The sequence below is a fragment of the Saccostrea cucullata genome, unplaced genomic scaffold, assembly GCF_032062105.1.
Source record: "Saccostrea cucullata isolate Sc308-1 unplaced genomic scaffold, CSIRO_AGI_Scuc_v1 ctg2049, whole genome shotgun sequence".
Taxonomy (NCBI): domain Eukaryota; kingdom Metazoa; phylum Mollusca; class Bivalvia; order Ostreida; family Ostreidae; genus Saccostrea; species Saccostrea cuccullata.
The window spans coordinates 9,250-36,191 of record NW_026937102.1 but is presented as its reverse complement, the minus strand read 5'-3'; the positions used below and the strand labels follow the sequence as shown (position 1 = coordinate 36,191).

The following is a 26,942-nucleotide window of genomic DNA, read 5'->3' as shown; positions in this document are numbered from 1 at the left end:
GTTCTGCAAAAGGAATAAATATAACTTTGAAATAAGAAGAAATTCAGAATCCTTTAAGATTACTGATTTATATTTTATGAAAAATAATCTTGGTCAATGTATTTAATTGTATAATAGAACTTTTTTTTCAAAATTAAAGAGAACACCACTTTTTTCCCTTAAAATATGTTGTTCATATTTGTACAAAGAACGATAACTCTTCAAACTAGGATGTTTCAACATTCAGAAAAATATACTTTCTTTAATAGTTTATCTATTTCAAGAACGATTCCAGCTCTTAAAGATAAATACGAGGGTTGTTCGAAAAGGTCGTGGACAACTGCCATATCTTTTTTATTTGACGTCATATGTTATCCAAATTTGGTCGAAATAATTTGACAATAAATCCAAATGATATGTATGAATTTTGACAACATATTATAATTAATTAAAAACTTATCCAGATTTTAAAAATGCAAAAATCGGATCGCGGAGCAGATCAAAATTTAGTCAGTTACAGACAACACAATAAATAAAGTCTATAGTCATATTCTCTGTAAACTGGATGAAAACCGTAAAACTACCTAGAAATTCAAATTAAAATTTGTTACATTGATACGTGTACCAAATGATGGTTTTATATTTTGCTTTGTTGAAAAGAAATCAACTTGAGAAGATAAGTTGTCCTTATTGAAAACGACAAAAATGATGACGTTTTAGAACATCACGGAGCAGCAGGTACCGAAGCAATTTAGTGTTTTTCTCAGGAAAAATCATGAATAAACTCTAAAAATGTTAAAAGAATCAAGAAATATGTCACAAACGAGTTGTACATGTATGTACAAAGAGTACATGCAATATTTGAGTGACAGGGACTCTGTATCGGATGAGGATGACCTGTGAAGAAACGGTTTTACTGAAAACTTTAAATTTTGAAACGTAAATGAAAGACAAAGGCGCTACAGAGTTGCCTAATCTGAGAAAGCAGAGTTAAGTTCTAAAAAAAATTGAAACCTTTACAAAAGAAAATTATACAATATGAGATCAATTCTTAAAAAAAAAAAAAAAAAAAAAAAAAAAAAAAAAAAAAAACAAATTTCAAGAATTAGAAAAATAGTTTAATGAATGGGCATTGGAATATTCTGTGTGAAATGTATAGGTATAGTATCTATTATAAATTTTCGACGCTATGTCTTGACGTTACATTGCCGTTTTGTGTGCTCCACGGGTACAAAACATGTTGATTTTAAAAGGAAGTAAATTTATTTGTGTTCAATCGAATGGAATGAAACACATCAACAAAGCAATTATTTTTACATATTATAATGTGCTTGTTTTGAATTTCCAGTGAGTAATATAACGAAGATGGGCATCGTCCACGAACTTTTCGAACAACCCTCGTAGAACTTAAAAATTCACAGAAAAGCATTCTTGAGTTATAATCATTCTTAAAACATTGTGTTTTTTCATCAAAGTGTTTTACAGCTTTTTGTCAAAGGGTTTCAATTATGTTGATCGATGACGTCACAACTAAATATTAAGAATGTGAATACGTTCGGCGCAGCTTGTATCTAGACAAGTGCGAATGAGAGGCAAATACTTTATAAAATGTTTGTTATTTATTCGTGAAAAGGTGTATGATCAGATGTACTAGTTTTATAGCCGCGTCTTTTCTTTACTTCAGACATGGCGTAGCGTGCTCACGTAAGCCAGGAATTCCTCTGATATTCTTGACAACATCAAAGAATGCAAATTTAAGTAATACATAAAAATGATTATTCAGTGAACATAGCATTATGTAAAGCAATAGCTCTCTTGGCATATTTTACATGATGCACTAGTGCGCATCACTGAACACCGATCAAAGCCAGCAGAGCAATTGATACTCATACATGCAACGCCATGTTCGCTGAATAACGTTGTTTATCTCTTAAATGCACAACTATGAATACGATATACTGCATTAAAATAGAAAAAAGTATGATTTTTTTAAAACAATATATGTATGGATTGTTATCAAAATAATGTGTAAGTATTTTGATTAAGATATCCAGACTTTTAAAATTTTTAAAGGAAACAGGCAGATGTCTAATCTAGTAATTAAAGCTATGTAAAAAATATATAACAAGAAAGGAATCGTTTATCGTGGAACTCCTGCCTTCACAAGCGGCCTTGCATTTTGAAATCTGCTTCTTTCTCTTTATAGTGATGGTCCTTAGTTAAAGAAGCAGTTGACTTTCTTTTTTTATCTGCTTTAGTCAGTCCTGACGAGCTTTCGAACCCAAAACCTTTGTATTAAGGATTAAGTTTTCTGCCAAATTTACGATCAGGGCAGTTCGCATTTAAATGATCTTAATTTGAAAAATCCTACTTACTTTTATGTTTTATTCTTCTCTGTAAAAGGAAAAAAAAACTATTTGTCTCCATTATCAATCTCTCATTGTTGAAAGAACTTTAACAAGAAAGGAATCGTTTATCTTGGAACTCCTGCCTTCACAAGCGGACTTGTGTTAAGGAATCTGCTTTTTTCTCTTTATAGTGATTGTCCCTTGATAAAGAAGCAGTTGACTTTCTATTTTTTTTCTGCTTTAGTCAGTCGTGACGAGCTATCGAACCCACGACCTTCGTACTAAGTTTTCCGCCAAAGAACTTTATTCGGTAATAACCAATATTTGCCCCCCAAATCAAACTTTGATGGAGGTATATTTAATTAAGTTCTTAAACAAAGGAGTATATGCTGACTTCAAAGCACTGAATATTTTCATAAGTAATGACGTCATATGTACGTAATGACGTCACAAACATGACGTAAATTTCAGTTTTTAATGAATTCTACAGAAAAATGTACATATTTCGTCGAATTTTTGAGTAAAAGTCATCGAGCACATGTGTGGTCAGCATCAATATTTTGATATAATGTGTAGAATGATAATATCAATGAAATATGTAAATATAAATCCTGAACAAACATGCGCTCTATGAATTTAAAAGCTAAAACTGTTGAAATTTTGTCAATTTTGTCCTATTTCTAAAAAAATTTCTAAAATTGGACTAGTTTGTGACGTCATAAAAACAAAAATTGTGAATGAACTGCTTTGAAACTATAATATGTTCTGTTAATTTACATTTCTCATACAATTAATTGAATTCAGCACATTTCATGAAGTTTTCAAAATGTAACTTTTGTGGGGGCAAGTATATGCAATATACCGCATATAGTTCTGTACTATCGCGGCGGTTCGCATTTAAATGATCTTAATTTGAAAATTTTCTACCTACCTCTATGTTTTATACTTGTCTGTAAAAGGAAAAAAATATTTTTCTTCATTATCAATCTCTTCAATTTTGATAGAACTTTATAACAATAACATCATTTGCATACTATCATTTTTTTTAAATATATGTGATGCATTAGTAGTTCTTTGTCTTAATTTTTCCAAACATATCATAAAACATTCTGAATTGTAACTTGTGTATTTATCGGACGATTTTTTCCCAAATATTTTTCATCCTCAAGCTAGTATCTCTTCTTCGTCAATGATCTTCATGTATGGAAATCATTTTTTAGAGTTAACTTATTTAATTTGAATTTTTTTTCTTCAAATTAATTACTACGAATGAAAGATGCGGAGAAAACAAACAGTATTCAAGCTCAAAGTCCATCTAACAAATGGATACAATTGGAGCAGATTTAGAGCAAACATGGACTTAAAAATCAGAGTAGGGATAAGGTGCCATAGATGAGTGAGGATCTTCTGCTGACAGTTTAGTTCCATTGTATGCTCCTGATCTTGTTCGCGAATTAACGAACAACTCTGCCCACAATTCATTTTTCCAGTTTATTGGCCTGTTAGAGTTAGCATAAATACATAATTTAACATTTAATTTGTTTTGTTGATTTGCTGGCAAGGTCATTCAATCGACCATAGAACTTATAAAATTGTGATTTTAAGGTACTCCGAGCCTCAGCCCAGCCAGGAATGATAACTCTTAAATAATAGTTGAATTCAAAATGTCTCAAAATGAAGCTTAAAAATTTAATCTTTTCATGCAAAATTATTCATTTTATATCCCTGAATGTGGTTTAAAGATCTTTGAAGTTCTCAGTAAGGTCTTATAAAAAGTCTTTTTTTTTTACATATTGCAAATGTATTAAATAAGAGAGGTTTATTTTAATTTAACATTGAATGCCAATGATTATTTTTATGATATTCAATTAGAGGTGATTTATGGTGTTTTGCAATGATAGAAACATAGCTATACGTTATACATTTATTGCACGTAAAGTATGATCTTGCAAATCAAACTAACTGCAACAAGTCCGCGGAATTTTGAACGGATCTCGTATAAACCCTGCATGCGGTTGATAAAAGCAGAGTGCTATGTAAACGATGGTAGTTGATGATTGAAAAGTAAAGACATCATACTTATTATTAACACTTTTGCTAGATTTTTATTATATTCTTTGCTCAGTTAACTATCCAAATATGAAACAGATTTTCACACTCTATGATATCTTTTATTTCAAGCATACCGCGATATATCGTATCTACATAAGAATGGAAATTAGTATTGATAGATAATAATTCCTCATCAATGTTTTAAATGTTGAATTATGAAAGATTCATCAAATCATTGAAACGTTGAAGAGGAAGGTGCGGTTTAAGCTTTATTGTTTCCTAAAAATCTAATTTTCTAAAAAGTGATGAAATTGGCTGTAACAATAGTTGAGTAGATAAATATGATAAATCATTAAAGATTATGACATGAATGGGAACATCATCTGCCTTGAATTTGATTTTTAAAAAATACGTATATTTATATTTATTGCAATATTTTAATGCAGTTCACATATATGATTATCAATATTTCCTGCTTTCTTAATTTATTTCGATACAAATGAATCGTATACTCATTTCAGGTGTATGCTTCAGATCTAGATTCTCAAAAAATCGACACTGTTCTTATCATGGGAGTAGCTGTCGCAACCATTGGCTTAAGCGTAGCTGTTGTCATATTATGTTTTATATTCAGAAGGTAATTATAATGCATGCACTTCAATCAATTTTAAGTACTGTTTTATATGCCGCTCACATATATACCAGATATTTTTAATACATGTATAATTAGTTTTCAAATTAAAACAAAAATAAAAGATAGTTTTACATTTAACACAGGATATTTATCTAAATAAAATATAATATATTATCAGGTTTTTTTAGTTTCCAGTTCTAAATAATGAAGTTTGTTTTTAGGACTCATATAAATGATTTCTTGTTTTGAAATGAATTTAACTCTTATGTTACATGTTTTAATATATATATTGTTTTCATCTCTTAACTAATTTAGGAAAATTAACAGTGGCTCAGACAATAAACAAAATCATTTAGCAAAGCAAGGTGAGCAATTATCCTTAGGAAATACGACAGCTAATAAGAATATCCAAGATAAGAATTTGGAAAATGGGTTGTACCAGGAACTAGGAACCAGAACAGAGATATCTGACGATGGTGGATACCAGGCACTGGGACCCAAGACAGAGAATGGAGAATATCTGGAACTCGAACCACAGAAAAATATGTATGCTGAATCAAATGAAAACACTGGATACCTAGAAATTGGTCAAATACGTCAAACCTCTCCTTATGAGAACTAACTTTAGTCTGGATTTGAGAAATTAGATTAAATCATTTTAGGAGATAAATTTAATTTCATATCTTACAAACCATTTATTTTTGTACAGTAAATTTTAGAACTAGTAAAGAATACTTCAAAGCGCGAATTTCTAATCATCATTTCTCCTATAATTCATATATTTTCTTCAATTAGATACAGTGATTGAAACGACAAGAAAATTATCTTGTATGGAGATTGTTATTTTACAGTTCTGTCAAATTTCAGGATAATTGATGTATGCTTTAACATCTACAAAATAGTATCTGTTTCTTTGTTTTTTATATTATTCAATACGCTTCCGGTAAGGATTAGCATGACTAATGAATAATGATTGCGTCCATGTTATAAATACGATATTCAATATTTTGAAGTTCAATGTAAAGTATATTTCAGGAGTGGAATAAAAAATTTAGACATTTCGATTAATGCAAAGCAGGAGTAAAATGGAAGAAAAAAAAACACGGTCTATGGTTGACATGAAATTTATATTCAACTATAAGCATTGAATTTTTCGGTTATTTCATTTCCTCTGATTTCAGAGGTGAAGGTGAAATTTTTGATCTACTTTCACAAAATTATAGGATAAAACTTGACTGATAAGTAATACGGATCAATACAGTATTTCAATGTTGTAAAACTAAGAAAAAATAAAAAAAAATACTCAAAATATTTGAAGCCGTGAATTAAAAGGAAAATTTAATTTTCTCTCAAACGAATGTTGCCTTGCTTAGTAAGTATGCTAATTGCAAAAAACATCTAACGGTTTATTTCTGTAAATGTGAGTTATTGGATATTATCAAAAATAAATAAATTAGTAAAAAAAACATTGTTTAATATAATTAATTAATTAACATTTAAGTATATCATAAGTTACACCAATTTATATTCAAGGTATTCATAAACCAAACATAAAAGAACAAAGTTTTATTTATTAATGTTCGTGTCAACATTTTAAGAAGACGGGAATAAAGAAATTTATCAGTTTAAAAAGTACGTAACTAGTTAAGTTCCTGTGTTTTAGGTCGCCCGCGTGTCGCAGTGGTTAGAGCGTCTGCTCTAGAGTCGCGAAGTAAGAAGTCAATCCTTACGTCGTGGGTTCGAATTCCACTGTGGGACGTTGAGACCGGTCTTTCGGATGAGACCGTATAAACCGAGGCCCTTGTCACAGTAGGTGCTGGCACGAAAAAGATCCCTCCCTGCTCAATGGCCCAAAGTGCCGAGTATAGGACAAAAATTGTAGCCCTTCAACGACAAGTGGTGGCGTCTCCATATGATTGAAAAATTCTCGAGAGGGACGTTAAACAACATACAATCAATCAATCCAGTGTTTTATAAACATGCATATCTCTATCCCCATCGACCTGGAACAGCTTGGCTACATACTTTTAATGTCGACGATGTTTTAGCATGTGAGAACAGTGAGAAAAATTATTTTCTTTTTCTTTTTGTGTGATCAAATACACAATTCCATATATTATATTTCTAAAGAAGTTAAAAAAAGGCATTGTTATTGACCTCAGTGGTTCTAGAGCAGTGTCTCTCACAGCAGTCCAAAAGCAATGAGACCCACAGCGGTTCTAGAGCAGTGACTCTCATAGCAGTCCCAAAAGCAGTGACTCCCACAGCAGTCCCAGAGCAGTGACTCTCACTGCAGCCCAAGAGCAGTGACTCCCGCAGGAGTTCCAGAGCAGTGACTACCACAGCATTCCCTTGAGCCGTGACTCCAACAGCAGTCCCTTGAGCCGTGACTCCAACAGCAGTCCCAAGAGCAGTGACTCCAACAGTGATCCCAGAGCAATGACTCGTACAGCAGTCCAACAGAAGAAAACACTCCTTGTGGCCTTCAACTCGGTATTAAGATATATCGACGACGCATTGTCAATTAACAATTATTATTTTACACTCCTACGTCGACACGATATATCCTGGTGAGCTTGAGATAAAAGATTCCAGAGAGTTTGACACATATGTTTCATACTGGGATATTTTACTTGAAAAGACGTTAATGGTAATATAACAACAGCGCTTTATGATAAAAGTGATGATTTTAACTTTTCTATAGTCAACTTCCATTATTTATGCAGCAATATACCTTCATCACCTGCATACGGAGTCCATATATCTCAGTTGATTCGTTACGCAAGAGCATGCTCTACATATGAACAATTTCTAAAACGAGGTAAATTATTGACAAGCAAGTTGATGAAACAAGAATATCAGCAGCCTGGTTTAAAGTCATCATTTTGTAAGTTCTATGGTCGATACAATGACCTTGTCAGCACATTCCATTTATCATTGAGTCAAATGCTGACTGATGTTTTTCATACCAATTGTAAGTTCATTATTTATACACTGAATAGACGACGAATTTTTCCGTTATTTCCTGATTATGACAAGGAGAACATGACGGGTGGGACCGATGCAGGGGATGCTCACTATTTTATGGTCCGTGTTTGCTCTGCTACTATCCTGCTTTGTTTAATGGACTTTGAGATTAACTGATTGATTGTATATTGCTTAACCTCTCTCTCGAGAATTTATCACTCATATGGAGAAGTCATCGTATGCCGGTGAAGGGCTTCAAAGTTTGACCTCTGCTCGGCACTCAGTGCCATTAAGCAGTAAGGGATCTTTATCGTGCCAACGCCTGCCGCTGACAAGGGGCCTCTGTATTTAAGGTCTCATCCAAAGGACCCGCAACTTACACTTCAAAGTGCCGAGCATATAGCAAAGGAACAGTTGCTACCCATTTTTTATCGACTTAGATCGGTCGCAGCCGAGATTCGAACTCACGACCTCATGATCAGGAAGCGAGCGCTTTACCAACTGAGCTACCGTGAGCGGTAATTTTGAGATTGAATATTGTTTGTTTTCTTCGCACCCTTCTCCCAGAGCTAGCACAGAGCTCTGACCCCCAAAGTTACAAAGTAATAAGATTTTGAACAATTAAAATTAAGAAATTACAACGTTGCTTAACTGAATGTTAACCAAGATGTTAATCCAAAGCTACTATTCAAAAAAGGATCAACGTATCATTTTGATATAAAGTTAAATTTTGGCAATAGTGTTATTTGACTTTATCAGAAATGCATATATATTTTTAAAAGGATGAAAATTAAAAAAAAAAAAAATATTTCAGCGAATTTAGATAGAAATTATTTCTATTTATATCATTAAAATCCATTTTTTAAACATTTTTTTTATGTGAAAATATGTTGAATTTAAAAAATAAAAAGGACGTCTTTTGTTTGATTTATGGCTATTCTACCTCGCAATTCATTTGCACCCGTGCCAGAGTAACGCACCTTGAGTAAAAAAAAAAACCCAAAAAACCCTGGACTCTGTTCCACTTCTGTTTTTTATGCTTAAATATGTAAACAGTTACAATTACAACATCATAAAAATGCAATTCATTATTTTTTTTTTTTCAATTGACACAACATATTTAATAATTATGTAAAACTTTTAGATCGATTGCCTGACTTTCAGTATACCAGTACCGTAGGGCTCCAGCATAATAAATGTACACCTAGGCACGCATTGAAAATGTTTGCTACATGATTGTTACACCCATATACTTATACCCAGCAATAAATTAACCACTATGAATAATTCAAAATAAATATGTCACAACAAATAAGTGTTAACAGGTGTGTCATTATCCCTCCAGGTATTCCGTACCTACCAGACACCTGAATATTTTTTTTCACAAACATATTATTTTTTTTCGAAAGAGCTTTGAAAGCAAAATGTTTAAACGTAAACAAGGTTCCTTTCACTAGCATTTTTTAAATAGATAAAACGAAATCATTTTACTGGAACTGCTTCAAAAAAAAAAAAAAAAAAAAAAAAAAAAATTATCAAAAAAATCTAATAAAATCCGATAAATACAACATATCTTCTTTCATTTCAACACAAGTTTTCGATATATATTGTCTGAGAAGAAAACGTTCAGTTTTCATTTAAATCTCTAAGGGAGCTTTCAAATATCAACTGTGCACGTGTACAGACACCTGACCTATTCAAAACAGGTACATTGTACTTCCTGGTGCAAAGATACACAAGGGATATGAATAAAAGCATTGTGCTTCTTCATTTATATGGTAGTTTGATAGGAAATGCATTTTTCTACGGTAGGATTATTTTATCCATTCTTTGAATTATCTTTTTTTTTTCTCGCTATCCATCTCCTCACTCTCTCTCTATACACATTTTCTCTCTCTCTACGTCTTTTGGTATATGTGTGTTCGTGTGAATACGTTGTATTCACCCTGCACTTTTTTAAAATACAAACTAAGTAACTAACTAGCAATCGGAGGGAGTAGGGAGTTGCCAGTAGACAAACGTGTAGAAACAGAGTTAAACAGAAATGAAGTATGTATATTCCTCATGCAAATTGTCTTGCATATAATTTTTCAGGATTCTTTTGCTGCCAATACTACAATAATACAAATGACTAAGGTCAAGATTTCCCTTCTGAAGAAATGTGTTAACTTTTATTTCTTCGCTGAGAGTTAAAAAGAAACAAAATGATTTCCTCTACCCCACAATATACAGTGTATTCTTTGATAATTAAATAGGATTGTAAGGGCTCATTTAATTGGTTGACTGGATAAGAAAAAAAAATGTTAATCGGCTTGATGTTAGGTTGAAAATTTGAAAAACTTAATGAGTTAAAATTTCATTTTTAGGAATGAATTAAATTTCAACACAAGTCCTACTGGTATAACTAAGATTTTACAGTGTAACTTAGGTAGCCATTTTATTCATTCCTTAAATGCATAAAAATGTTCTACACATGATCTATCGCCTCGTTTAACCAGAGGTTCGTCTATCTCCTTGAATTACAACGTCATATGACGGCACAGTATGTACTATTTCTTGTCCAGTCTGAGCTTTAAATAGGTTTACGATGACACAACTGCGCTCGGCGCAACGGCGATACCGTAGAACATGCTAATTAAATATCCTGCACACGTTATTAAATCATTTCCTAAAGTGTCAAATTCAATAGGAGAGGATTTAAATAGCAATTTTTCATCATTTAATTTCTATTAAATTATGACTTCGAGTGGATAAAAAAATGTTGATAACAAAATAAATAAAAGTTGGAGTTTACTTGCATTTAGTACCAGGAACTACATTGGCTGACTTTGCATGTACAGAAAGACTTGCCGACTCTGGTGACCTGTGGTTAAAATTTTTGCCGAGTGAGACAACATCAAGATTTTATGAAATTGAACAGTTCAACTTCATCATTAATGCAAAATGCCTCCTCACTGCATGGTTACTTATACATGCCCTGAGACCATCACCTGTTCCAGTAAAGCCGGCTGTGAATTTCTTGATGATATCTTAAAATAACGATTTCTGTTACTGTTAAAGAGCTACAGCCACAAAGTGCCAAAATATGCCCTGTCCCCAAAATAAATGAAATTTTACTCTGTGATAGTTTAGACTTTGTGGGTTATAACACAATTTATTTTTTAGTGATATCTTTTTCAGTTTTCTTTTTATAGTCGTTTGAAAATGGTATTGTTTCAAGTAAAATCTACATGTATAACGTCATGACTTTTGACGTTATATATACGCATGTACGAGGGGTTATCAAAAAGTTCGTGGACTAGCGCCATAAAATTAAAACCGATTAAGGTACATCTATGAATTTTGAAATATCTAGTTAGCAACATCTTTTCTATCAAAGGAATAAACCACAAATCATGAATTTTATTTTTTGATAAATTACTAATGTTTTTGTAAGCAATGGTATGTCCAGGCGGCGCAACCTCGAAAACGACGTTTTTTCGACCTATGTGTAACTGAGAAAAACTCATTTGACATGATTATTTGACATCCAATAATCCCGTTAATTCAGGTATGTGTCGGGACACGATTGTTCTGTAAAATATGAAATTTTCACTTCATTCTGGAAGTTCTATGAAATTTTATTGTAAATTTTACACGGAATGTCCAAACAAATGAGGCCTTGAAAATGATGTCAAAAGGGGGGAGGGGTTTCCGTTTCAAACATTCTATAAAGTTTTGCCCCTAAAAAAATAGTATAGACCTAAAATATGTTGAAACTGGCTACAGAGAAATAAAATGCATTCAGAATTCTTGTCTTGTAATGTCAAAATAGATTCAGAGAAAAAAGGGATACACAGTTAATGTCGATTTGCAGTCAAGGTGGGAAAAAATCAATCCCCTCAAAATGACGTTGATCATGTGTTGTAGATATTGAACTCCCAAAAGCAAAATATTCCGGCACAATCAAGCGCGCATCTCTCCCAATTTATTAATCCATCTGGAATATTATATTCATTGAAGGCCACTGTTCATGACATTGTAAAGTCATATAAACAAGGCGGGTTTAAGTCCTTACTCAGCTTCAGGGAATCTCATCAAAAAAGTGTATGAGGTATAAGAAGAGGACATTGAAAAACAATGACGTTATCGGACGTAATGAAAATAAACGACGACAGCGCCGGATGATCATATAATGTTGTTTTCCTTTTATAATAATTTGGCAAATAATGAACATATCAGGCTAAAATTTTCAACATTTCTTTAGTTTGTGTTGCTTTATGTTCCATATCAATTTTGAAAGCGCAGACTACATACTACATAGTGATGATTTTATAGCCTCAGAAATAACCCCTCGTAATTGTAACGGTTGAAACGTTAAAGTGAAGGTAATTATATCTACATTATTGAAAGGGGGGATCCGCTAAATAAACCCTACATAAGAATTTGGGAAATTTTATCATAGGACCGTTAAGAAGTTTTGAATCATGAGATAAATACAATGTCATGTAGCTAGCTAGTTTTTGCTTTGATTAAAAAAGTGTCAAATACTGTTATATTGTCCTGTTGAATCAAAAACAAATCAAAAACAAAAAAAAAATGATACATTAAGAGAAAATAGGGGGAAATTATTCACGGTGTAAATATTAACTGTATCCATAGTATTGATTAATCCGTAAAGTCACGAAAAAAGTGAATATTAAGTGTTCAATTTTTTTTTTTTTTTTTTTTTTTTTGGGGGGGGGGGGGGCTTAAAATCATAGTATAGGCAACAGAAGGCTGTTTTAATAGCCGTTGCAACTTGTGCGATTATTCAAAACACAAGGGTCGTGCGTAATTAACATTATCATGTGTACATACATATATTTGTTGCGTATCATGCTTGCATGATTGTATGGACATTTTGTTTAAAATTATCCCTCGGACTTGCTGTACATATGGAAGGATATAATTTTGCCGACATACCTGCACACGTTTTTTATCGTCAAGTGTTATCCCTTCGGTAGAAGCTCTTGGGTAGTGTACATTGCTATGCATACTGGAAATTCATTCGAGATTCATAGTCAAAGACATTTGACGGCACTTGTTTGGATAAACTGTAAATTAATTACCAAATCTATAACCACTTTATTTAAACCTCTTTAAACGCCAACAGATGACGATGAACAGGCGCGGATCCAGAATTTTTTCCAGTCAAAAAATATACAAGCCAGAAATCTCTTCCCATGCAAAAAAAAAGCAAACAAACAAAACAACTCAACAGCAAAGAAACCCCCCAAATAAACAAAATAAACCCACATAAACTCCTTTCCCATGTTTCGGATTGTTTCCCCCATCTTCTCAAGACGCGGTCTGGAGTCGGCATACAGCTCTTTTCCCCAGAATAGGAGAGTATGGGCATTGTGGTCGTGGTTTGCGATGATAATTGTGTTTTTCTATACAAATAAAACCTTGACTTTTTATACAAACTCAACACAGATTCCAGGGTTTCAGTGTCATCTAGGAGGGATCCAAGGTCACTTTTACTTAGTTTAGTATAGGTATTTAAAACTCCGCAAATCCCAGTCTCTTCATTTAGATCCGCGCATTGATGAATACCGGGTACACAGACAAAGGAGGTAATGTTTATAATTTACCAATTCAACGAATTTCAATCAAATCGCTATCATCTCGGGGATAGAGAGAAAAAATGTGAAAATAACACATCTTAAATACCAAGCTAGCATATTTTAAAATTATGATCTATGAAGGCAACGAAATCACATGCACAAGATAATTCTGATATTCTGGGACACCCCATGTATTAAATAACTACTGTATTTTTATATAATGTTTGATACCCCTTTTGATCAAAAACTGGAATATGTAAGTCCGTTCAAGTGTAGATCAAGGCCAGTTATATGTTATGCAGTTTAAGATCTATATTATATTTTTTAACAATAAAGAAGATTAAAGATCACCCCCGCTGTTGTGATATGGAACGCTTTCGACCATGCAACAATTACAAAATCAATGTTGCTGATCAGCCGATATTTTGACAATTATAGAATAAAGAAAGTAAATTACCCTACCCTGTTGATTTATGTTTGTATTTATGAATGAAAACGCCCCCCTCCAAACACTATCGAATAGATTTATTTCACTTCGTCAGTTTTTTCACTCGTAAAAATTGATTTTTTTCGATTGTGTATGTAGGTATAATTTCTTTAGATTTGCCCTTGCATCTACCTCCAACTAACTGACGACCTGTAGCATAGATTACCTACAGGTAAATATTTAAAGCACATTGCGAAGGGGCGTTGCGAAAATATTTTATAAATACTGAATTCAAAGACACACCAATGCACTGACATATTTCTGTATTCTATATTTGTACCAAATGGAATTATAATTGTTTGAAATATATATTGATGAAAATATCAATACACAGTATACATATATGTACATACATCGATGTCCTCAGTGCGAAGCTACGTACAGCATCATTAACATAGGGGCTTGTCTTCCGGATTATTTCAAAATGTAAAATAAATTTTTTTTTAAAATTGAATCTTTTTAAAGCTATAGAGTTTATGTATAGGTGTGTTACGTCTTTTTTAAACGTGGTTTTTCTTGGCTGAAAGTGTCAGGATCTTTATTTTAACAATTTTTAAGTGTATTTAAAGAAGATTCAATTAAAAAAAAATTATTTCACCCTTTAATAATCCGGAAGACAAGCCCCTATGATCATTAAAAGGATTTTTGCTTTTGAAGCAGTATGAAAATTTACTTTTCTACACCTGCATAAAATTATTTAAGAAGATTTTGTTTAAAAGTAAAATAGAACGATGGCTGATATACGTATGTAAATTGCGGCTATAATATGTAACACCTCTCGTAATATTATAAGGAACTTCAAATTGAAATATACTCACCCAAGTTCAAGATTTTGTTTCGTGGAATTGCAGACAATGTTTAAATCCTTCAATTTCGTACATTATTTCTTTTTTATTAATATTTTAGCAGCAAGCTAGCACAATATTATTTTGCTTGTATAACGAAGGGCGGACGTGATTATGATATTCCATGTTTTCACAGTGATATGGATCCAGAAAAAGGGGGGAGGTCCATTTTTTCAATTTGTTAATTACAACGAAGATAGTGTACAGCTTTAAAACGAAAACAGGCGATTGAAAGGGGATGAAATTGGAGATAATAAAAATAGACCTCTCTTAATACATGTAATTTAATGATATCGAGTAAAGTTTAAGTGATTCATCTTGAAAAAAAATCAATTACCATCTAAAATAATTACAGTCTTTATGACGTCACAATTGACGTATTTGTATTACTTTTAACGTCATGTTCAAAGACCGACGAAGAGAAATGTAACTTATATGTTTTTTGAGTTTTGAATTCAGATAATATAAATCGAAGATCATGGCTCTCCACAAATTTCGTTTCAAACGAACTACTGACTATTTTTTTAATATATTGTGTGTAATTTTTATACAACTATTGTTATATAAACAAAATATTACCGAATGTTTAACAAAACTGGTGAATCTTTGCGACATCAAAATTTAATGTAAAGGCATATTTCATATTGGCCACACTTATGAACAACGATTATATTAAGCGTGTAGATTTGTATCAGCAATACTTATACATATGGTAAGTATGAAAGTTGTTCTTGACTGTGGCCACACTTAATTTTGGGAAAATCTGTCGAAAAATCGGCATTTTTTAACGTTTTTGTGAAACCGTCGCATCTTCAAACAATCGCACGTGCCTAACAGCGCATTATTAAATAAAATGAGTTACGTAAGGAAAAGAAGTATGTTGTCCTCTAATAATTAACGTATAATACCTGCCATGAATAGAAACTCGATTTTTGTGAAAAACACAGGGCCAAATATGATGGTTCGTGGCTTTACCTCTTTAATTCAATCACGAGTTGAATAATACATTTTGTTCATTTGAAATTAAAAATTATTTAAGGTTGAAAATACACTCGAAAACCTCATCGTATACATGTAGCTGTAAATATATATATTTTTTTGGTTGAAAACAGATTACTTATTCACATCTTATTTTTTTAACAAATATGATAGAAATTAAATCAATATTGATAAAAACCATATTTGTTGATTAATTTCAAATGTACGTTGTGATAAAATGATGAACCAATATCTTTCATCATTGTATACTAGCGACGTAAGTTGTGTAGACAAAACGAACGTATGAGAGGTGATGAATTTTTTTTTCGACAGACATGCTAAACGCAGTCATCATTGTCACTTGGTATTTTGCAAGGTTTTAACTTTTTATTTTAACTTTCACATTTATATCAAACAAATGCATACAAAAGTAAATTCACGTATATATCGCCATTCAAGTAGCTATTATAGATAGCGTATGCATGTATCAATCTTACATAAAGACATTAACATACACATGTTTCTTATTTCATTAAATACATGTTAAAGTTGTTTTAATATAATGAAGAAAAAGGAGGAGAAAAAGAAAGAGAGAGAGAGAGAGAGAGAGAGAGAGAGGAACAGTAAAGAGAAAAATCAAAAAGAAAAAAAAATGTAGGGGCACATTGTTGTTTTTCTTTTCTTTACGTTAGCTATAAGGTAGTTTTTATCAAAGCTTAAATCAAAATTGTCAACACAGGAAAGATCTTTAAACATATTACCTGAACAATAAATGATCTAGCAAGGTTTCTCTTAAAGACAGCCGACAAAGAAACAGATAAAAAATATGCAGATGGTTCTTTGAATAGCGACCGGTTTACAAAAAAGGGAAGGTCTGGAATGGATGATATTTGACTTATAAACAAGGGACTGAAAATTTTTGACAAATTTCTGAAAATAGTCTGACCAAGATGTTCGTTAGAAAAAAAAATCCGGATTCCAGATGATTTACTGTATATTCCCCATTTCTTAATTCCTAAAAATAATAGATAATTTAGCTATATTTTCCTGAACTTAACAACTTTTCCATTATTTTCCTGAGTTGTTTACGTTTAAATTATATCCTTTGCAAAGCAAATAATATCTGCAATAACTACAACGGAGTTGCGGGAAAAAAGAATGCTTTTAGTGAAAGTGTGGGGGGAGCAATAATTTTTGGTATATTCAACGGTAGGTCAGTCACACTTTTGCTCCCGTGCAATATCCTGAGATGCCTTTGCGATGTGACGATGAAATTTTGCGTGTATACCTACAACCCTAGAAAGAGTCCTCTTGAAGTGAAGGGTCAAGATCAATCATTCACATACATATTTCGTTTTGTGCTTAACACTTATTTCGTGTAAGAGCTTGAATAGAAGCCTTTCAGCTTTTTTTGCAAATGAACTTTACACAACAACTTCATATGGCATTTTGACGACACCTAATGATTTCTAATTTGAAAGGTAAAAGTCAGGGTCAAAATTTCATATGTTCTGTTAGTGAATTTAAAAAAAAATGTCATTTCCAAGCGATTTATAAAGACGATTTTGAGCTGTTCAGATAAAATTTTACATTATGTATCCCTATGGCTATATTTAACATCTATACATGTTAGGATTCTTGTGTGTTATTACTTTATTTATTTATGGAATATCTTATTAACTTAGCTAACTTCATATAATAAATATTAGTTTTAAGATTCATACAACAAATGAACTTGAACTGTATTCGTTGTCTTTATTTGTTTAGAAAATGTTGCATTAAACAAGCCTGCCTGGCAGCAGTATCCGTATTGCACTGTGAAATGGGGAGCAAATAAAGCTGTGGATGGACGATATTCAGATAGGTCAGCTGCAGGAGGTCAATGCACAATAAACAATAATTACATAATAAGAGCCGAGTGGAGAGTAGACCTGGGAAAAGTACTCAGTATACATCATATCAAGATATATTATAGGACGGATAACAGTGCATGGGGTAAACCACTTTAAGTTTTAAAAAATAACACCAAGTAGCTAGGATATAAGCTTAGAAATAAAAAAAAAATACATGCCATAAATTAAACATCGTTTTGGTGTGTTTGGTAAATATGTATAGAGGTGATGTTTATGTATTGTTTGTTGAAAATTTTATGCATTTTTTTTTTCAAAAAATGTATATTTGCTATTTTAGATAAATCCGTGCAGCGTACATGTAGATGTATATTAGTAAAATAAATATTCCGTCAAAAGCAAACTGAGCATTTTAAGAAGATCCATTAATATTTTCATTTAATTTCATTTCAATTTGTTATGTTTCTATTATGTTAAAGCTGATTTATATCAAGGTTAATTGCTTGATATATTAGCACAATTAAAAACAAGTAGAATTCACATATTGAAACATAACAACGAGTGAAAAAAATACCCACTTCATTTACAGAAGAAGTTGATGAAAGGACCTGTATTTTTAAATGGGTCGGACTTCTGATATACTTAAACAGTTGTAAGCAAATATTGTTTCAGACGAAAAGAATGGTTACGCGCCTCGATTCCTTGGCTTCTCAGTTTATGTTTCGAACACAACAGACAAAGATGACGGGGTCCTGTGCTTTAAGGACACAAATTACACAAGATTTACAATACCAGAGTCGATAACAATTGATTGCATTCTTAATGGACGATACGTCATCTACTACAATGAGAGACTCCCAGGAGTTACCTACCCTAATGGATATTCACAATACGCCCACAATGAACTCTGTGAAGTCCAAGTCTATGGTACATTCAAGAAAGATTTATGATCAATTAACATTTTAAAAACATTCTATAAAAGATCTTGAAATATTTTTTGATAGTCCAAAAAATCTTGCTTTTAAAGATAATTAAAACTTAATTAAAAATGATAAGACATCCAATTGACAATGGCATTTAGCAATTACGCTGCCAACTTCATACAACATTTTTCTGTTATATTGTTGATTATATGAATTTTAGACTTTGCTTAATGTTAAGGAGTTTGCATTCCTCGTATCGCAATCAATCGTTTTGAACAAATAGACGTTAGATTTTTCTCTCTTCTTGATAAGTAAAGTTCATTTAAGAGTTTTTGATTTAAAGGTGTAGTTATACACTACAGAAATCTTCGACGAATTAAAATAGCAAATATCTTTATTTTTCTATTCATCTACACTTACATTATCGAAAATTGATAAGACGATGTTTCTGAAATGTTGAAAAAGATAAATAATTGTTTTATACATTTTTAACGTTGAGATATTTCAACGTTTAAAATGTATAAAACAATTACTTATCTTAAAAATGTTCAAAATGTTTTTTGCTCCTTACATCGACTTATCTTCAGTACCGAACAAAAAAAGTCAGACATTAAACAATTAAATTTCTAATAATACTTTTATATGCAGGTTGCCAATCTAAAGGATTTTACGGTGAAAATTGCTCACTACCGTGTTCACAAAACTGTCAGGATAGTTATTGTAACATAGTGGATGGAACTTGTCTGGAGTGTGTTGGTGGTTACAAAGGTTCACGATGTGAAAAAAGTACGTATAAATTTCCGAGAGAGAGAGAAAGAGAGAAATGAACATATCTATTATTCGCTGACTGGTAATGCATGTTGAGAGACTCTCTCAAAGACTACTGTATTGACTAAATGTGGCCGGATGACTAATTGTGTAATCCATGCTATTAGAATTTTAATACAGCACAAGTCAAAAAGTTTTAAATATATATTCTGTTACAAAAGTTACAACAATTCACTGGACTTTGTAGTGTTCCTTGTTCACGCTCTCCTTCTCTCTGGATGGGACCCTCTCATTAAGAAGCTATATTAAGTATTAAAATACAAGTATTAACACAAATGGTTAACCAAACATTTAGCATAACATATAACATATAGGCTACAGCTTTTAACAAACAGCTTATAACATATAACAGTACTGCATTCTTACATACTCTTGCTTTTTATACGTATTTATTCAACATTACACATACTGAAGTAGAGCGATACTGAAATTTACAATAAATACGTATATGAAAGGTTACAGAAAAGGAACACAATACTTGAAAACCAGCCAACGTCTACTGCTAACCAGACTATCTATAGAAACGAAACCTTTACAATTGAACAATTACAACATTTACAGAATTTTAAACACAATTAAATGCATGTTATTGAACAAAGTTATACAAGACCTTAAAATTAACAAAACTAAATTAAAGAATGAATACATTTTGTACTCACCTCATAAGCTGAATGTTTGTATCAAATGTAATTGTACTTCGACAACTTATGTACACATTTATTCAAATTCTCTGGATATGAATGGGATTCACATAATCATGAATGACTCCTGCATGTTTTAACTTAACACGACAGGAAAAGAGAATGATTTACTAAACCATGTCCGTTCAATAGCCTTGAAGAATTGAGGCTCCATAAAGGATAAAATGAAAGGGGTCCCCTATACAGGATAACCGAGTATCATGCTAACGTTAATAAAAACATACGTATAGAGTAAATGCGACACTTAAGCTCAACAGAATATGGAAAGCTCAGTTAAGTCTGACTCGTTCTGTGAAGTCACATTTAAAGAATGAAAACTCTAAAAAAAAAATGCAAAATCGTAAATTTAACCTTTGGTTATTTCCCTTTTAATGTTAAATATAATGTCATATTTAAAACAAACAATTGTTCAAGAACATTCTTTTCACAAAACATTTGATAATAATATTGGAATCTATAAAAAAAATCTTCAGCTTCAATTCAAGACAGAAACAAATAAATCTGAAAAGTGAACACATGGTTTTAAGAAAGTTTATTGCTTGATGAAGTCCGAAGCAGTATACATGTATGCATGTCTGTCCGATTCATAGTTATTTTTCCCTATGTCTTTTTCAGACAGAAGTTTATACTATACATTCGATTTTGTTATCTTTCAACATATTTTTTTTTTCAATTTTTCTTTGACCAGAACGTAACTTTAACCAATTTTCCTTATAAGAAACTATAAAAGAATATTTTGTTTTTTGTTGTTGAAGAATGTGATGGGCAGCAGTATGGACAAAACTGTAATCAGTCATGTGGTTTATGTTTAAATTCCGACCAATGTCACTATATAAACGGGACATGTTTAAATGGGTGCGAAAAAGGATATCATGGCGAAAAGTGTAAAACAGGTTAGAATTTTCCCATATAAATGCATCTTAAATCAGAAAATGCATTTAAAGTATTTACATTGAATTTGATAACTTGAAAACAAAAAAAAGAAGAATTTTCCAATATCAAGTACATCTTAAAAAAGCAGTATGACTCATTCTTTCAAAAGACTTTGAACTCTGATCTATTTCCTTTCTTTTTAGAATGCTTACAGGGTCTGTATGGGTACAACTGTCAGAATATCTGTAATATACACTGTGGAGTCCCTGGTAGATGTAACAGAGTGACAGGACAATGTCAAGGTGGATGTCAGGCGGGATGGAGAGGCACAGGATGTGATGATAGTAACTCTTTTCTATATATATAAAGTGTGATAAAAGTATATTTTAGTGTAATAAACTGAAATAATGTAATATTACGTCAGTTTTCCTTAGGATAAATGTATACTAAAAAACATAATCATATTCCGTAGAATGTGACATTGGTTCATTTGGACAAAACTGTGCTCAGTCATGCGGAGTTTGTCTTCATAAAGAACAATGTCATCACATAAACGGGACATGCTTGAATGGCTGCCATAGAGGTTACCAAGGAGATGCCTGTACTCGGGGTAAAAAAGTTCTCAACAAGTACAAAAAAATTATTATCTGTCATATCTTAAAACAAGACAATCAGTATTAGGAGAAGTTTGTAGACATTAAATTGCAAAAGTAACTGCTAAGTAATTGTTTGTATGTTTATTTGTTGTTTAACGTCCCTCTCGAGAATGTTTCATTCATACTGAGACACAGCCGATGGAGAAATGCCGATATTGTCCTCTAATCGGCATCTAGGGTAATTGATTAGGTAGGGATATTTTTTGTGCTGCGACGCGGGACCTCCATGTCCCACAGTGGGATCATTCAAATCTGCGAATCAACTCCTTACGTCGCTGCTCTTAAGTATGCGTTCTTGCATGCTTTCACTTTTTAAAGTATAGAAAAATCCAATTAATGTTTATTTTTTTATGGAATCGTTAGTATATTTCTTTAAAAGTCTTAAAGTCTCTTTAAAAAATAAATATCAAAAGAAAAAATATTACATATCTTTTACCAATTTAGAATGCGCCTGGGGTTTTTATGGTTACAATTGTAATGAAACGTGCAGCTCAGTTTTTTTTAACAACACGTGCAACGCCATGACAGGAGCTTGTCCACTTGTGAGTAGAACTGATTCGATTTTAGACCGATATGCATTATAATCTTCTTTTTTTAAATTAAATCAATAAATGTGTTAAAATTTTTGTCAATTATATTTGTCAAAAAGTATATCTTATGAAATTAGCCATACATTTTTTTTACTTAGAAAATATTTTTCGTTGTGATATTTTAGAAATATGAAAAATGATCAATTTCATATTTTCAGAACACAGTCTACAGGTTCACTCCATAGACTTCGTTAAGAAAATAAGATAAAGAAAACAAAAAACAAGACAACTCTTAAAATTAACATAAAAGACACTTTTTAGTTCATTTATTTAAAGACAACAAGATACGTTAACCAAAACATAATAGTTTCAGAACTTACGTTTTATAATGTTAAATATATGAAAATATTTTATAGTCTTCAGATTTTTTAATCCCCAAATGTGAATTTTTTTTAGTTTAAAAAGTTAAGACAACTATTTATGCTCATTTATTTGCATGGTAAATGTTGTTCTAATAACTTTTCGTAGAAAAAAGGTTACATGTATTATTTGGCCATAATAACATCTGCTATAATATATTTTTGCGATTTTGAGTAATGCTACATGTACATATGTAATTAACTAAAATTTTAATTTCTTTCTTTAACTATTTTCACGAGTGACATACGGTGTACCTGAAATGTACAAAGAACAATATTCTTATCTTCCATATATGTAGGAAAACTGTAGTTCTTTTTCTTCTTGGTTTAATGGATATGTAATTGATTTTTTTTCATCTTTTTTTTATTCAACCAATTGAATCTGTTCAAACAAATTCAAATATTTGATTATGTGAAAGAAAACCAATCGAATCTGTTAAAACAAAAATTCAAATTTTCGATTATATTAAATAAAATTGATATTTCTCAATCCCCATGTGTTGGATGAATTAAAAAGAAATTTAGTTAATTTAAGGTGTCATTTGTTTCAATCATAATTCCAACAGCTTTTTAATGAGAAAAAAGAGTACGAATTTTACTTGAAAATCTGTTTCCCTAGGATTCGAACATGTATATGCTATTACACGGTTATTGGTTATCAATATCAGTTTATTTATTTTGAGATCTATTAAAAGAGAAATTTTGAATCAAAAAGGTTTATTTGTTTTGCTTCATATTTTTAACTCCTTTCAGGTGTCTGCTCCAGATCCGCCAGAAACAAACACCGCCCCTATCACAGGAATTGTTGTGGCAGTCATTGTTGTAATCCTTGCTGTTGGCATTCTATTTTTTGTTTTCAGAAGGTAATTGTACTACATATACTTACACCAAAATGAATCCAATGCACACTCTAGGTTAGCTTCCTGGGTTCTCTAAGGGTCCGCTTCGAGTCCTCTCTCAGAAATTTTAGGACAATTTTGCTTGCGCCTTGGCGTCAGGTCTGGGTTCCCTTTCCATAATCAATATCGGCATTCATGCCTGGAGCAAACCTCGCTATAATCTTTCCAAGAGTAAGCCTCAACTCTTGAATAGTCTAATACTGTAGTAGAAACGTGGAATCGATTATTGTTTGCAAAGATTGGTTAAAACTCCGGTGTTCTTTGGCTTCACTTTTTGTTAAGTTGTGTACGGTCCGTATCGTATTACATCTTCCTTAAAATAGTTTTGATTTATTAAATTTTTAATGCATCATTTTAATGATGATAAGTTGTAAAAAAAAAAAAAAAAATATTAAATTGAATTTAAATAACATAGACAAAATTATAAACCATTTTCCATATTACATAATAGTTTTGTATCAGCCCGAGATGCCAATGTCAGCCAGAATGCCAATGGCCCAAAGGCCGATATTGGTCGAGGGCTGATACAGGACGCGATGTGGAAAAGGGTAATATATATTATTATCTAGGTAATTTGAATAAATTCCAGTTCAATTATGTTTTATTATGTTTATTTTATACTAATTAAAAAAAAACTTACAGGAAACATTTAGCTGAGAAGAAAATAAGTAAATAATTATGTATGAACTTCTTACATGTAACTGTTTATTGTCTCATACGGTTTGAGTTTGTTTCTACTCCCATTTCAAATATGCCCGATCCGTAATATATAAATGATCTTTTCTTTTGTTAATTAGATAATTATCCTTACATTGAAAAACTTAAAATAAAACAAATATGTACCATCCAAAATATCTGTATGATCACAAGAACTGTTTTAAACGTTTAGGGGTGTGATATTTATCCGTATCCAATACGCAAATTCAAATCATCCCTAAAGGATACCCCTATAAGTAAGAGCCTCGGTTAACGCAGGGACGTAGCAACGGGGGGGGGGGGGGGCAGGGGGGGCAGGGGGGCCTGGCCCCCCACTTTTTTGGTTAACGCAGGGACGTAGCAACCGGGGGGGGGGGGGGCCTGGGGGGCCTGGCCCCCCACTTTTTTCCCCAAGATAACCTTTACTATAGTAAATGTTTATTGATAGGATGATTTCCCCCCCCCCACTTGATAACCCAAGTACAGTGATATCAAGGATTGTAGGGAAAAATTGGAAGTGATAGTAAGTTGGCTTTGAAAAAGTGGCCACTACACACACACGCCCTCCCAACGAAATAGGATTTTCGAGTTTGGGCAACTTTTAATTTTGGTTTTTTTTTTTTTGTTTTTGTTTTTGTTTTTTTGCTTGTCAACTTTCTCAGGTAAGAAAAAAAAATCTCTGGTTGGCCCCCCACTTTCAAAAACGATGCTACGTGCCTGTAACGTCCCTACGCTCCTTATATACCTCGGACTGTTACATCCAAAGGCCATTTTCTAACGAGCGCGTTCCGCCTGAGATTTTGGGTGGAACATATTATGCGTGAAATAAACTGTTAACAAGTAATTTTCAGGTACCTACTTGTTTGCACGGTGTATGAAAGTCACAGGAAATCATAAAATGCATTTTATTCAGTGTGCATTATTGTTCATTTATGAAAATTGTCATTTTTCCACTTTGTCACCAGAAGTACTTTCGATTTGACTTCACATTAATTTTGAGGATTGCTATTCAAAAAAACCCCGAAATTTTCGTTGCCTTAAACTAGTTTCGTTTCGTCAGATTTTTTGCATTCCATTCCTGAATTCTGAACAGACGGCTTGTTTTAATTTCTGATTTTAAAGATAATGGATTTATTGCTAATAGTTAGGTAGTGTTTTTTGCGTACGTTTTATCGTAAATAGTGAGTATTTTATTCTTTCGTGCCATTTGCTAATATATATATAAAGCCTTATTTTTTAAATGAAATATTTTATTTCCACTTGAGGTTTCAGCGGTGAGAATTTTTATAATGGATGCTAGAGGTTACGCGGCGCCAAGACAAAAGAATCTCGCCGTGAACCTCTAGCTTGCTGGTGTACCCAAAAGGGCTGATACGGCTTTTGATACGTTAGGCATTTTGCATATGCAAAAATTTTGTATTCATTACCAGGTATGAAATGAATGTAGTTATATGAATATCTTTTTATTAATTCAGAAAAAGGACAAGTAGCACAAGCAAAGAACAAAATCATTTAGAGAGGCGAGGTGAACATTTGTCAGTGGGAAATACGACACCTAATAAGGATATCCATGAAAAGATAAAGGAGAATGGGTTGAACCAAGCACTGGGACCCAGGACAAAAATATCTGACAATGGTGAATATCAAGAATTGGGACCAAAGACAGAAATATCTGACAATGGTGGATATCAAGAATTAGCACCCAGGAAAGAGGTGTCTGATAATGGTGACTATCAGGAACTCGGTCCACGGATAGATACCTATGCTAAATCTAATGACAACACTGGATACCTAGAAATTGGTCAAATAGGTCAAACCTCTCCTTATGAAAACTAACATTTATCTGGATCTGAGAAATTAGAAACCATCATTTTAGGGGTTTAATTGAATTTTATATATTACAAACCATTCATTCTTGCACAGTAGAATTTAGAATTAGTGAAGCATACTTCGAAGTGTGAATTTCTAATCGATACTACTCTTCGTAATGCGTATATTTTTTTCAAAGAGATACAGTGATTGAAATGACAAGAAAACTGTCTTGAAGGGAGACTGTTATTGTACAGTTATGTCAAGTTTCAGGATAATTGATGGGTGCTTTAAAATCTACACAAGTGCATTTGTTTGTTTGTCTTTTATATCATTCAATACACTTCCTGTTCTATATTTTTATAAGATCAGCATGACTAATGAATAAAAAGTTTTTTTAATGATTGCGTCTGTCTTGAAAATACGATATTCAATATTTTGAGGTTCAATGTAGAGGGTTTTTTTTTCAGGAATGGAATAAAAATATTAGGTATTTTCATGAATGCAAAGCAGGAGACAAATTAAAAGAACCAAAGGTTTAGGTTGGCATACATTTTATATTTAATTGTAAGGCATTGAATATTCTAATATATTATTCACTTTAATTTCAGAGATAACGATGCATTTTTTTAAAATATATTTTCACATTTAAATGCATTCCATGATATATATATCCATTGAAATGTATATGTAACCTGTGCAGACACTGTAAAACCTCTGTCATAAAGATTTTACATCGTACTTCTCTAGGATTTTATTTATTTAGCTATCAATATGATTAAAGATTTATTGAAATGGTTTTATGTATACCTTGCCTTGCTTTTAATAAAACTAGATGGATGGAAAAAGGGATTAGAAACACAGAAAACTGTTGCTTGGA

The 26,942-nt window shown here is 32.1% G+C and overlaps 1 protein-coding gene across 1 annotated transcript in view; it reads left to right on the top strand.

Annotated features, from left to right (window-relative positions):
* LOC134247319 (multiple epidermal growth factor-like domains protein 10) overlaps positions 1–26,573 on the top strand; it is a 41,866-nt gene extending 15,293 nt beyond the window's left edge. Inside the window, exons 9-12 of the mRNA XM_062729686.1 lie at positions 21,526–21,663; positions 22,154–22,251; positions 23,412–23,521; positions 25,729–26,573. Coding sequence (XP_062585670.1) covers positions 21,526–21,663; positions 22,154–22,251; positions 23,412–23,521; positions 25,729–26,089 — 707 coding nt within the window. The 3' untranslated portion in view covers positions 26,090–26,573. The remainder of the gene's footprint in view (positions 1–21,525; positions 21,664–22,153; positions 22,252–23,411; positions 23,522–25,728) is intronic.
* Positions 26,574–26,942: the final 369 nt, after the last annotated feature.